The sequence below is a fragment of the Microcaecilia unicolor genome, chromosome 8 (genome assembly GCF_901765095.1).
Source record: "Microcaecilia unicolor chromosome 8, aMicUni1.1, whole genome shotgun sequence".
Classification (NCBI taxonomy): Eukaryota; Metazoa; Chordata; class Amphibia; order Gymnophiona; family Siphonopidae; genus Microcaecilia; species Microcaecilia unicolor.
Window position 1 is genome coordinate 27,276,645 of NC_044038.1, and position 14,763 is coordinate 27,291,407.

At 44.8% G+C, this 14,763-nt stretch overlaps 1 protein-coding gene across 1 annotated transcript in view; it reads right to left on the minus strand.

The window, feature by feature from the left end:
- OTOA (otoancorin) overlaps window positions 1-14,763 on the minus strand; it is a 95,284-nt gene that overhangs the window by 18,682 nt on the left and 61,839 nt on the right. The window contains 5 exon segments of the mRNA XM_030212064.1: window positions 4,923-5,059; window positions 6,983-7,125; window positions 7,277-7,432; window positions 11,461-11,648; window positions 14,255-14,384. Of these exon segments, the coding sequence (XP_030067924.1) occupies window positions 4,923-5,059; window positions 6,983-7,125; window positions 7,277-7,432; window positions 11,461-11,648; window positions 14,255-14,384 (754 nt within the window).

Below are 14,763 nucleotides of genomic sequence, written 5' to 3' on the forward strand. Positions count from 1 at the left end.
GCTAGCGCCCGTTTCATTGCCTCAGAAACGGGCCTTTCTTACTAGTATAAACATAATATTAAAAAAGCATAACATAAACCAAATTAACACAGATAAAATACAAAATAAAAACAATAATCCACCAATGTATCTATCCTTCTAAATCTGGAAAACAAACAGTAAAATCCTGCACTCTTCATCAAAAGACAGTATCAAATAGATGAATCTGCAATGTCTTCCTAAAACACAAATAATCCTTTCAGATCACAATTCAGAAGGACATCCATTCCACATCTTAGCAGCCAGTACTGAAAAACGTTTTGCCCTAAAGCCATATACATGAATATCAGATACAGATGGTATAGTCAACAATTTGGCAGTCTGAGAACATAACAAACGTCAAAGGACATAATTAGAGACCTTCTTACAAAGATACACAGGACCCTGACCTAGCTTAAGTCTAAGAACTAAGGCAAGCAAGCAACTTAAAAAGAATTTGGAGCCCAATCAGTAGCCAGTAAAGTTCCCTGAACATCAGGGTTACATGGTCTCATCTCTTCAATCCCCTGATAATCTTGGCTGATCCACAGAGAAACCAGGCTCCTGATCTTGCCCTCTGGCTCTCTTCCAGGACCATGGTCCGTACCCTTGGAACGGCACTGCAGCAGAGGCTCCCAGGGTAGGGGGAGAAGCTTGAGAAGTGACAGGGGCTTCCAGACAGGAATTGTAGTTGGAGGTTGTCAGGCAAAAGGAATTGGTGGGAGGTGTGTGGAACAGCTGTATCTCCTGCACCCTGCAGCAGGCACAGCAAATAACATTCCTGACATACCATCTACTTATAGGTTGAGAAACACTGTTGTAGAAAATCCATGAGCTGGATTTCATATCTACCCATCTCTCTCTTTATATGTAATTATTATTATTGTTCAAAGGGCAGCTATTCAGCAAAAGTGACCCTGAAACACTGGTTTGTTTTGGTGTTTAATAGTGTCACAGGTCATCATCCACCGTTTGGAGAGCTAAATTCAGATATCTGACCCCATCACTAATAGATCTGCAGGGCAGCATTTAACACAAGCAGGTCACTTACTCCCTGACTTATCTGTATTTTAACTTGATGGGGTTTTAGTCCATGTTTTATATGTTGTGCTATTGTGTTGTCTGCATGTTTGCTGTCCTTTGTTTTGTGTTCTTATGAATGTTTGATTTGGTAACCACTTTGAACATGAATTTTATTACATAAGAACATAAGAGTAGCCATACTGGATCAGACCAATGGTCCATCTAGCCCAGTATCCTGCTTCCAACAGTGGCCAATCCAGGTCACAAGTACCTAGGCAGGTTATAAATTGATTAATTAAATAAATACATACATACATATATTTATTTATTGCATTTGTATCCCACATTTTCCCACCTATTTGCAGGCTCAATGTGGCAATATTGTCATACCAGGATATCAAATACAGTAGAATTGTGCATAGTTTAAGTAAGGGAGGATAGAAGAAGGAGGGAGTGATTAGGGTAGTTATAGAGGGTGGGCTTTCATAACTGATTGGGTTGGTGAGGTATAGTAGTCTTTAAAGGCAACGTTATAAAACATACAAGATAAAAATCAATGGATGTCAAACATGTTCATCGATTAGATCCAAAAGATAAACTTATGTGAGAAATTAGCATCTTCTGTTCACAGTTTTGTTTTGTTTTTTCCTTTTGATGTTTGATTTTTTCACAGAGAGAGTAGTGGATGCTTGGAATGCCCTCCCGCGGGAGGTGGTGGAAATGAAAACGATAACGGAATTCAAACATGCGTGGGATAAGCATAAAGGAATCCTGTGCCGAAGGAATGAATCCTCAGGAGCTTAGTCAAGATCGGGAGGCGGGGCTGGTGGTTGGGAGGCAGGGATAGTGCTGGACAGACTTGTACACTCTGTGCCAGAGCCAGTGGTGGGCAGCGGGACTGGTGGTTGGGAGGCAGGGATAGTGCTGGACAAACTTGTACGGTCTGTGCCAGAGCCGGTGGTTGGGAGGCAGGGCTGGTGGTTGGGAGGTGAGGATAGTGCTGGGCAGACTTATACGGTCTGTGCCAGAGCCGGTGGTTGGGAGGAGGGGCTGGTGGTTGGGAGGCGGGGATAGTGCTGGGCAGACTTATACGGTCTGTGCCAGAGCCGGTGGTTGGGAGGCAGGGCTGGTGGTTGGGAGGTGAGGATAGTGCTGGGCAGACTTATATGGTCTGTGCCAGAGCCGGTGGTTGGGAGGCGGGGATAGTGCTGGGCAGACTTATACGGTCTGTGCCCTGAAGAGCACAGGTACAAATCAAAGTAGGGTATACACAAAAAGCAGCAAATATGAGTTATCTTGTTGGGCAGACTGGATGGACCGTGCAGGTCTTTTTCTGCCGTCATCTACTATGTTACTATGACAGTTCTTCCCTACTACTTTGGGCTTCTTGTTCAGTTGGACCCGACCTCTATTGGGCTACAGCATAGTCAAAGCCTTCATTTGCAATTATCTGGGAATTTTTGTTTTCTCCTGATTGGTATCTGCTCCCAACTCACCTTACCTATTCATGCAATAGTGTTCAGCTGCACAGCAGGGTGCTCTCTAGAATCCAGCAATCATGGGCCCTAAATCTGGCCAATAGGTATCATCCTTGCACAATGACTATGACTTTCCCTCCCCCCCCCCCCCCCCCCCCCCCAGGGGCTGTAAATGCTGCCTCTGCAACATCCTCAGCTTTACCCAGCCCAGGGAGCAGAAGACCTCCACGGCCACTGCTCCACCAATCCAGTTCCTGCTGACGGTTCATTTAACCTTGAATTGTTTCTTATTGAAGTGAAAGAAAATATTCACATTGTTAATTCAAGAACACTGTAAAACAACATAGGTAAAAGTCAAACTGAGGCACAGTGTAGCAACTTATTCCACTTCATATGCTTTTTTTTAATGTATAATAAGAATAAACAAATATATCCAAGCAGGACAGATAATAGAAAGAGAAGAGGAAAAAGAAAGAGGATGTTTCTTCTCCTCCATGGGTGATTAGGCCAGTGAATTCAGAAAGGGTTTCTATATTGCATAGGTACACTTCACCTTTTTTTTTTTGTTACATTTGTACCCTGCGCTTTCCCACTCATGGCAGGCTCAATGCGGCTTACATGGGGCAATGGAGGGTTAAGTGACTTGCCCAGAGTCACAAGGAGCTGCCTGTGCCTGAAGTGGGAATCGAACTCAGTTCCTCAGGACCAAAGTCCACCACCCTAACCACCACTCCTCCACTGTTGCTACTATATGGCCGCGCAGGCTTCTGCGAGTCTGACGTCCTGCACGTACGTGCAGGACGTCAGACTCGCAGAAGCCTGCGCAGCCTTCTACATGGAATGTTGCTAGTGGAATAGCAACATTCCATGCAGAATCTCCAATCATAGCAACATTCCATGTAGAATCTCCAATAGTATTTATTTTATTTTTGTTACATTTGTACCCTGCGCTTTCCCACTCATGGCAGGCTCAATGCGGCTTACATGGGGCAATGGAGGGTTAAGTGAGTTGCCCAGAGTCACAAGGAGCTGCCTGTGCCTGAAGTGGGAATTGAACTCAGTTCCTCAGTTCCAGGACCAAAGTCCACCACCCTAACCACTAGGCCACTCCTCCATTTGAGGTTCTACATGGAATGTTGCTATTCCACTAGCAATATCACAAAAAACGTTCTTCCTTTAAAATATTTAATTTATTTTATTACAATACATATATCACATAAAACCACTTATGCTGTGTAAGTTCCGGAATTTGCCCAGTCACACCCTTCACTTCACCACCCATTCACATAAACCTTGTGTGGGCACATTTCTATATATCCACAATCTGTGTACATGCTCCCCAATTGTTGTTTCCACTTGTGTCTTAGATATTGTCCTTAAAGGTTCAAATTATAGTCCTTATAAATCATAAAAATCTTCTAAATCACATCAAGCAGGAGCACAGTGTTCACAACAAAGTCTCTCCAGCACTCTTCTTGGAGTAGTTTTAGTTCAGCAGAGTGAATCAGTGCAGTGTGTCAAGGGCTTCCTGGAATTTACATACTGTTTCCAGACTTTAAGCACCTTCTAACTCTTCACACCTTCTCTCTTTTGTTCCTGGTTCCTCGATGCGAGACCGCATTTCGAACACTATTCCACTAGCAACATTCCATGTAGAAGTCGGCCCTTGCAGATCACCAATGTGGCCGCGCAGGCTTCTGCTTCTGTGAGTCTGACGTCCTGCACGTACGTGCAGGACATTAGACTCACAGAAACAGAAGCCTGCGCAGCCTTCTACATGGAATGTTGCTAGTGGAATAGCAACATTCCATGTAGAATCTCCAATAGTAGCAACATTCCACCTAGAATCTCCAATAGTAGAAACATTCCATGTAGAATCTCCAATAGTAGCAACATTCCACCAACATTTCATGTAGAATCTCCAATAGTAGCAACATTCCATGTAGAATCTCCAATAGTATCTATTTTATTTTTGTTACATTTGTACCCTGCGCTTTCCCACTCATGGCAGGCTCAATGTGGCTTACATGGGGCAATGGAGGGTTAAGTGACTTGTCCAGAGTCACAAGGAGCTGCCTGTGCCTGAAGCGGGAATTGAACTCAGTTCCTCAGGACCAAAGTCCACCACCCTAACCACTAGGCCACTCCTCCACTCATTTTTGCTTTTAACTGTCAATTTTGTCTTCACTAGCTTTCCTGTTCAACTGGCTTTGTGGGTGAGGTTTTGCCATATACCCTCAAGGTGGGTATATTTCCTTCTTTTGATCCTGCCCTTACATCTGTCATAGGAGCCAACTTAGTCTCAGGAGCTCATGTACAACATTGACTTTAGATAAATGTTTAAAATGTTGGTACAATTATTTCAAACATTGCATAAAGCTGATGGACACCACTGACGCTTACCTGCAATAACCCCTACTTCCTGTAAAACAGAATGAGGCCACATTTTAGATTTTCCAAACACGGTTTCTACTTTTCTTCGAAAGGCCTGAAGAACAGGAGCGGGACAGGGAAGTGACCCGATCCTTGCAGCAGCAGAACTGTAAAACAATGTGTCCACTTCACTGTCAGATCCCAATTTGACGCTTGAAAATAGTTTTAAGGTATTTTAATTAATCTGTAGCAAATGCTACTGAAAAAGTAACATGCATAAGCTTATGGTAGAGACCGGGATTACCTGAACAGTCACAAATGTTCTGAAAGGAGCCCTATACAAATTCAAAATCAAGGTCTATCTACATTTGAAAGTGAATTTTCCCATACCTGAGACATGACAAATACAATTTGACCAGTTTTCCACTGCGGCTGTCTCTAGGTTTGCTGTAGTTCTCCCAGAATTGCCAAAATTAACACACAGTAACTGGAAAACCTCTGTGTTATCTGTTCGGGATGTTCCTAGCAGTTTCCCTTCACATAACCCAGAGGAAATGTCTTTGCTGTGCATTAACAGCACTGCGGACAAAATAATACAGTTAGCTACACTTTTTGAGGTGGCGTTAACCAGGGCCACCGAGAGACAGATCCGGGCTTGGGGCAGGGCCACCCCCACTCCCTCCCTACTCGGGCAGCCGCCACCCCCTGCCCCCCTTACCTTCCTGTGTCTGCTCCTCCCTCGGTCTATTACTGTCCTGCTCCTGTGTGCCGGTACCCAGGTTATCATGTTAACGCAATCACCCGTAGGGTCACCATATGTCCGGATTTACCCGGACATGTCCTCTTTTTGAGGACATGTCCGGGCGTCCAGATGGGTTTTGCCAGTCCGCCCGTTTGTCCGGATTTCTGGACAAATGGGCGGGTGGCAGGCCTATCCTAGCCTCCCCTTCCCTTACTTACTGTCTACTGCCCTGCTGGTCTAGTGACCTCTTCGGGGCAGGAAAGAGCCCCCTCTTTCCTGCCCGGAGCGCTGCCCTTGCCCTGCATCCTGTTGCTGTGATGGTCTCGGGATTCAAAATGGCCGCCGAGAGTTGAAGCGGCCTCGTGAGACTTCAACTCTCGGTGGCCATTTTGAATCCCGAGATCGTCACAGCAACAGGATGCAGGGCAAGGACTGAGCTCTGGGCAGGAAAGAGGGGGCTCTTTCCTGCCCCGAAGAGGTCACTAGACCACCATGGCAGTAGATAGTAAGGGGAGGGGAGGTGACGGGGGGGCAGGGGAGGGAAATATGTGACCCGGGGGGAGGGGAATATGTGACAGGGGCGGGGCGAGGATGTGAAAGGGGTGGGGTGGGGCAGGGGCGGGACATGTGTCCACTTTTTGAGAGGACAAAATATGGTAACCCTAATCACCCGAGTCCCGACACACAGGAACAAGAGAAAGACAGACACTGGCACCAGACCTCCCTTGGAGGCCAGGCCCGGGTAATGTTGCCCCACCCCCACCTCGGCGGCCCTGGCATTAGCTGTACCAAGTCATCTGCCCTGTAAACTGTTAAAATGTGGTTGTAATCTATTGCGTTAACAGTAAGGCGTAGTCCTGTCCTATTTTGTGTTAGCTATTAACAATGTGCATTAAGACACCACGATATCTGTTAACACAATACCTGTGTTAGTTGCTGGTGCTCATTAACACACATTACAGCACATTATCAGTGAACTCAACTAGTAAATATGCTCCATAGTGTGTTTTAACTTAATCAGTTTTGAGTCATTTAGGGTTAAAGGCTTCTTCCAAGAAGACAAAACTCCAAATCAGCTGTATTGCAGCTGCTCTACTATGATGGTCATTCCATGGTGAACTGGAGTTAAGTTCTTTTAAAGCGAAGGACAGTGATCAACCCCCACTTACACTGGGACCTGGTCAAGGTCATACTGGGCCTTAAATGATAAAAGAAAAACACCCAGAGAGAAACAGGTTGTTTGAAAATGTATGAGGCCTATGGAGGAAAAAAAACCACATCAAATATAAACATTATTCAATTTTTGTATTAATACATTTAAATTGTGGTTCCAAATGATCTTTTGTACCTGAATTCCGTAGTTTTGATCTTAGAGATCTGTTTAGGGTCCATAGCACAGAGAATGGCCCCTAACCCCACCAAATCATAGCTCTTCAGATCGCCAACAGACTGAGCAGAATCTTCTAGAAAACTGTGAAGAATAGCTTTGGCCTGCAAAAAAGGCACAATTTCAGAATTATGAATAGGTAAAGCATAAAGGGCGGAGTACTCTGAATTTTATCCTGGTATGGTAGTATAAAACTGCTACCTCAACCAAGTCCAGCTATTTCTGAACCTTAGAAACATCACAGGTCATGGTTACCTGGACATATGTCCATTCTGTTTGTTGACTGAGGGCAGCGACCGTGTCTGTAGAACTTAAATCCAGTTCTTCAATTTCAGACTCATTTAGGGCAATGGTAACACGCCCAAGGGAAACAATGTGGTGTCTTTTCCAGGCGGACAAGGAACCCCAAACCTGTAGGTAATGAAGAACACTTTCCTGAGTAGGTGGAAATGTCTTGCAAATTTTTTAAAAACACAAATTAAATCTTTAACTTCAAGGAGATGTTAAGCTTAGTCACCTTAAAGAAGTGAATGGCTTAAAGGTATAGCCTTAGATCACCAAAAACACGCAAGTTCCCAAGACAACTAGTAGAAATGTCCAAAGTTGTTTATTCTCAAATTGTAACTATTAGAGGTATGTCCAGCAATTCTACATACAGGTAGAACCCAACACAGGCCGTGTTTCAGCAGGCAGGCCTTCGTCAGTGGTCCTCATAGAAGAACAAGACATAAATGAAGCAGTGTTATCAATACATTATCAAATTCTGTACACTGATGCTGAGTATATGGATGTATTGATAACACTGATTCATTTATATCTTGTTCTTCTACGAGGACCACTGATGAAGGCCTACATGCTGAAACATAGCCCGTGTCGGGTTTTACCTGTATACAGAATTGATGGATCTAACTCTAATAGTTACTACTGGTTGTCTTGGGAACTTGTGTGTTTTAGTGATTTCCACTTTTTTTCTTTTTTTTCCTTGCTGCTGATTTTATGGAAAGTTTTTTTCTCTCTCTCTTCTTTTTATAGCCTTAGATTAGACACACCAAACAAATTTTCAATAGGTCTCTCAATCGACAGCAGAATGGCATGGGCCACTCTGGCCATGGTCCAACCAACGTTTTGGCCAACATGGCATCAACAATGGGATCTTAGGGGGCAGGGGCAGAGGTTGGCTTGTTTTGGCACCCCTCCCCCAACCCAAGAAGGTATTTTGCTGTCCATGGGTCAGACATCTCAACATGATGTACAACAGATGCGTAACCATGCACCAAGTATTTAAGCATCTACAGGTGCCACATAGAGGGTAATTTTACAACCATTACACCAGTTTTCAGAGGAAAATATGCACATAATATCCCTTTGATAATTGCTTCAGAGAAAGTACACATGCACACAATGACACCTGTTTATTGGCATGCACACATTTGCCAGTTTATTTATTCCTCTATATATATATATATATATATATATATATATATATATATATATATATATATATATATATATATATTACAAAAGAGAGAGCAGGGCAGGCAATGCGGCGGTGCTGGAGACCAGGGCTGGACAAAATCTTCAGCTGGCGGGGGGTTGGGTACCCCACCAGCCAAGGTATTTGCAGTGGCAGTGGGCGGTGGAGTGGGGCAGCGGGGCAGTGACCAAAATGTGCCCTCTACCTTGGGCTCTGGCCCACCTCGAGGTCTGGCTAATATTCTAAAACTTTACACATATTGTTAGTGCCTGTGCTATAGCATTCCTCCCATACAGGGTGAATGAACATAAATTTAAGTGTATTTTCAGGGTAATTTTAGAAAAGCTACCCCCCCCCCCCCCCCTGTACTCACTGTTCTTTAATCAAATACTCCATGATATACAGTGGTGGAAATAAGTATTTGATCCCTTGCTGATTTTGTAAGTTTGCCCACTGACAAAGACATGAGCAGCCCATAATTGAAGGGTAGGTTATTGGTAACAGTGAGAGATAGCACATCACAAATTAAATCCGGAAAATCACATTGTGGAAAGTATATGAATTTATTTGCATTCTGCAGAGGGAAATAAGTATTTGATCCCCCACCAACCAGTAAGAGATCTGGCCCCTACAGACCAGGTAGATGCTCCAAATCAACTCGTTACCTGCATGACAGACAGCTGTCGGCAATGGTCACCTGTATGAAAGACACCTGTCCACAGACTCAGTGAATCAGTCAGACTCTAACCTCTACAAAATGGCCAAGAGCAAGGAGCTGTCTAAGGATGTCAGGGACAAGATCATACACCTGCACAAGGCTGGAATGGGCTACAAAACCATCAGTAAGACGCTGGGCGAGAAGGAGACAACTGTTGGTGCCATAGTAAGAAAATGGAAGAAGTACAAAATGACTGTCAATCGACAAAGATCTGGGGCTCCACGCAAAATCTCACCTCGTGGGGTATCCTTGATCATGAGGAAGGTTAGAAATCAGCCTACAACTACAAGGGGGGAACTTGTCAATGATCTCAAGGCAGCTGGGACCACTGTCACCACGAAAACCATTGGTAACACATTACGACATAACGGATTGCAATCCTGCAGTGCCCGCAAGGTCCCCCTGCTCCGGAAGGCACATGTGACGGCCCGTCTGAAGTTTGCCAGTGAACACCTGGATGATGCCGAGAGTGATTGGGAGAAGGTGCTGTGGTCAGATGAGACAAAAATTGAGCTCTTTGGCATGAACTCAACTCGCCGTGTTTGGAGGAAGAGAAATGCTGCCTATGACCCAAAGAACACCGTCCCCACTGTCAAGCATGGAGGTGGAAATGTTATGTTTTGGGGGTGTTTCTCTGCTAAGGGCACAGGACTACTTCACCGCATCAATGGGAGAATGGATGGGGCCATGTACCGTACAATTCTGAGTGACAACCTCCTTCCCTCCGCCAGGGCCTTAAAAATGGGTCGTGGCTGGGTCTTCCAGCACGACAATGACCCAAAACATACAGCCAAGGCAACAAAGGAGTGGCTCAGGAAGAAGCACATTAGGGTCATGGAGTGGCCTAGCCAGTCACCAGACCTTAATCCCATTGAAACTTATGGAGGGAGCTGAAGCTGCGAGTTGCCAAGCGACAGCCCAGAACTCTTAATGATTTAGAGATGATCTGCAAAGAGGAGTGGACCAAAATTCCTCCTGACATGTGTGCAAACCTCATCATCAACTACAGAAGACGTCTGACCGCTGTGCTTGCCAACAAGGGTTTTGCCACCAAGTATTAGGTCTTGTTTGCCAGAGGGATTAAATACTTATTTCCCTCTGCAGAATGCAAATAAATTCATATACTTTCCACAATGTGATTTTCCGGATTTAATTTGTGATGTGCTATCTCTCACTGTTACCAATAACCTACCCTTCAATTATGGGCTGCTCATGTCTTTGTCAGTGGGCAAACTTACAAAATCAGCAAGGGATCAAATACTTATTTCCACCACTGTAAATCTCTTTAGTTTCTTTAATCCATAGATATGAACAGTACAATACATATAACCCAAAGTAACCCCAGTATTCCAAGAGATCCCAACACCCGTTTCAAATCACTCACACACATGCATGCTCCATATTGTTACTATTATCAAATTGCCATACATTTATACATTTCTTAAAGGGACAATGCCCTCTTCTCAACTAACCCCTGTTCTAAGAGAAGGAGCTATGGAATTTCCCCGTTTACTGTCCGTTTAAATATCCAGCACAGTGTCCGTAACCTTATACCAAATGTTATGGCATTTCGGCCAAAGTCAAATGCAAGGGTTACTTAAACCAGCAGGAAACCTTCATGGTAAAAGTTTTCAAATTGTAAACCGCTGCATGACGTGAGCATCAATGGGGTAAGGGCCTGGCTGCTGAGGGCACCATCAGCGCGTCCGCCTTCAAATAATCACTGCAGTTCTTGGTTCTCTATGTGAGACTGCATTTCAATCCTATCTTCCTCAGGAGAACCACGTTCCACAGCCCAGCGGGCTGTTTTCCAAACCTACGCAGTCAGGAAATGATGACACTCACGTCATGCAGCGGTTTACAATGTGAGCCCATTGCTTGCGTTCCATAAGAACATAAGAGTAGCTATCCTGCTTCAGACCGATGGTCCATCTAGCCCAGTATCCTGCTTTCAAAAGTGGCCAAACCAGGTCACAAGTACCTAGCAGAATCTCAAAGAGTAGCAAGATGCCGGAATCCTAAAGAGTATCAGATTCCATGCTATCGATCCCAAGGATAAGTAGTGGCTTTCCCCATGTCTATTTGAAAAGCAGATTATGGACTTTTCCTCCAGGAATTTGTCCACTTGTATAATAGCTAGAAACCAACCACAAGACATTAGGACCAGTGCCTACTGATTCCATGCTGACCTTTAACAGTATGAAAGGTACATGGTTCATTTCCCTCCTTAAATATTAAAATCTGTACCTGTATGGCCTTTTCTTTCAGGGCATGAAGCTGGGACCTGTTGAAACGTCTCACAGTTCCAAGCAGTTCCACTGTTTTGGTAAACGTCTCAGCGCCAAGGCACTGCAACTCTTCGACAGACCAAAAAGAATTTGCTTCAGCCAACTTCAGAATGTCTTCAGAAGAAGGAGCTGTGACTTCTGGACAGTCTGGACATGAGAAATGAAATTACTTACCACAGGGCCCTAGTCCTGATGCACGTGATAAGGTAACAAGTGACCTGATCAGAAAGAAACATTCACAGCAGTGGCGTAGCCAGATGGCCAATTTTGGATCGGTCTTAGCCCAAGGTAGGTGGGCGTGCAATTATCTCTCCTCCCTCCCTGTCTCCACCCTCAGCTCCTCAAAATATAAATACCTGAGCTGGTGGGGTTGCCAAGCTCCGCCAGCCGAAGACCTCTCCTGCTTGAGTCGCATCTATAGCAGCACTTAATCAGCAGGTGCGCTTCACTGCTAATGCTGCTGGCTCTCTCGTGCATACTCAGTTCAGGTCTGCAGGACAACTTAGGCAGAAGAGGTCTTTGGCTGGTGGGGCTTGGAATCCCTGCCAGACAGGAAAGCAGAGGGGTCCTGAGCTGAAACTGAGGGGGCCCAGGCCCCTGAGGCCTCCCGAGGCTAGGCCACTGGTGCACAGGGAAGGAAAATGCACCATGTGACAAAACATGGCAGCTTGAAGGGGCTATCCAGTCTCCTGTCATTTGGGTTCTTCTGCTTTCTCTCCTGCTCTGATTGATTTGGTATGTCAGCTCACTTCTTCTGCACATGACACAATGCAAGCAGAACACCATTACACTGGGATAACCCAGCCTACAATATATCTGTAGATTCAGACATCATCACCCTTTGCTCATTCTGCACTAGCCAGAAGGGGGAATAACTCTGCAACACTAGTCAAAAGTGCATTGAGTTTAGTGACTCAGCTCTTTACAGCTGCTAGACTGGTCCTGGCGGCTGCATGGAAGCAAGGATCGGCACCGTCTGTAACAATGATCCTTTGCAAAGATTATGTTTGTTTAATATCAGATTGACTGCAATAAGGAATGGGCAGTTAGTGACATTTCACAAAATTTGGGATGGTTATCGGACTTGGAGAAGCCAAAATAGCGATTGACTGGGGTTCTGGAAGCTGTTTGGTTAGTGCATACTGTCTGGTCTTCTTAACCTGCTAGACTGCGACTGGGAAGACATTGGGAAATGTCCCACCACAGACACTGTGTTGGGGGGGGGGGGGGGGAAGAGGGACGGGGGGGGGGGGGGGGGGGGAATGTGGATGTTTGATATTGTGTTCAGTTCTGGAGGCCGTACTTTGCTAAGGATGTAAAAAAAATGGAAGCGGTGCAAAGAAAAGCTACGAGAATGGTATGGGATTTGCGTTACAAGACAAATGAGGAGAGACTTGCGGACCTGAACATGTATACCCTGGAGGAAAGGAGAAACAGGGGTGATATGATACAAACGTTCAAATATTTGAAAGGTATTAATCCGCAAACGAACCTTTTCCGGAGATGGGAGGGTGGTAGAACGAGAGGACATGATATGAGAGTGAAGGGGGGCAGACTCAAGAAAAATGTCAGGAAGTATTTTTTCACGGAGAGAGTGGTAGGTACTTGGAATGCCCTCCCGCGGGAGGTGGTGGAGATGAAAACGGTAGCGGAATTCAAGCATGCATGGGATAAACATAAAGGAATCCTGTGCAGAAGGAAGGGATCCTCAGGAGCTTAGCCGAGATTGGGAGGCAGGGGCTGGTGTTTGGGTGGTGGGGCTAGTTCTGGGCAAGACTTCTACGGTCTGTGTCCTGAAAATGGCAGCTACAAATCAAGGTAAGGTGTACACAAGAAGTAGCACATATGAGTTTATCTTGTTGGGCAGACTAGATGGACCGTGCAGCTCTTTTTCTGCCGTCATCTACTATGTTACTATATGTCACATTGTTCTTTTACATTTGCTTTTCTTTCAGGCTGAGTGACTTTTCATTAAGTTTTGTTTTTCTTTCAATAAAAGCTAATTTTTTTTAAGTGCATTGAGTTAAACAATAAAAAGGTATCATCTATCAACTTGTTAATTACCTTTTATTTATAGGATTTTAAGTAAGAAAAACAATATGAGTGCAGGATCTGTTGATAAAACCATGATAAGTTGCTTCTACCTGCAGATTTCTACCCTTTTGTTAAGATGGATATTGCAGGCACAATGTTGCCCAAGAACAGGCAAGGTTACTGTAAAGATAAAAGCTAAATAAAGAGAAAATTTAAAACAACTTGCTGCCAGCCTGCCTGCTCAGTGGCAACTGCTGTGCAGTACACTACCGTGCAGAAGTCTTGGGTCTGATTGGTAGCCCAGTGGTCTCCAGACTAACAGGTAGAGGTGCACTTAATGCTGCCACCTAGTGCCCAAACTTGGGATCCACATTAGCCAGATTCTGGAAGGAGCCAGTTTGTGACCCCAGTGACGGGTGACCTAAGTTGGTTGGGAGATTTAAAAAATAAAAAAAACAGAGGGAGGGGGGAACCTCAGGTAGTTGCATCATAGCCCAATAGAGTGATTCCAACTGAGCTGAAAGCCCAAAACAGCAACAAGAAATGGCTGAACTAAAGAAGGACTAGATAACATTATAGTTAGCCTATATCTTACAAGACATTTACACAAGCAAAGCAAAAGAAGAAATGCTTCCACGTGAGCCTGGGCAGTTGAAAAGTCTTCATTGTGACAACTGCACTTTGCTGGTATACTGGCAGCAAGCAGAAAAGCCACTCACCAGTTGCCTGACTGGATATTCGGAGGTTGGCACTGGAGTTCCGAACAGTATCAAACAGAGCAAATAAAATCTCTTCTGTAGGAGAAATCTCCATCACCTTTGTTGCCATCTGTAGAACTGTGTCTGGAAACTATAATGGTTTCGGGGGAGAGAGGAAATATACACACAAACAGGAATACATTTTCAAACTGTCCACACTGGGGAAACAAAAAGTAGAACCAGAAAGAATAAAACGTTAAAAAAAAAATAAAGCTTTATTATATAAAATCTATATATATAAAACTCACCCTCAATGTTCTATTGTCGGATGATGTCACTGAAGCCAAGGTTCGTAAGTTCGAAGCTCTGAAGCCAAGAAATCACAGCCTCGGGGCCCCGCCCTCGCGTCAAACGTTATGATGCTGAGGGCGGAGGCGGAGCAATTCACTCACATCGACGACGGCCAGGGCACCGCAATGGGCCACCCACTGACAACGAAGGTGCGTTGGGTGGGGGGGCCACAGTCACAC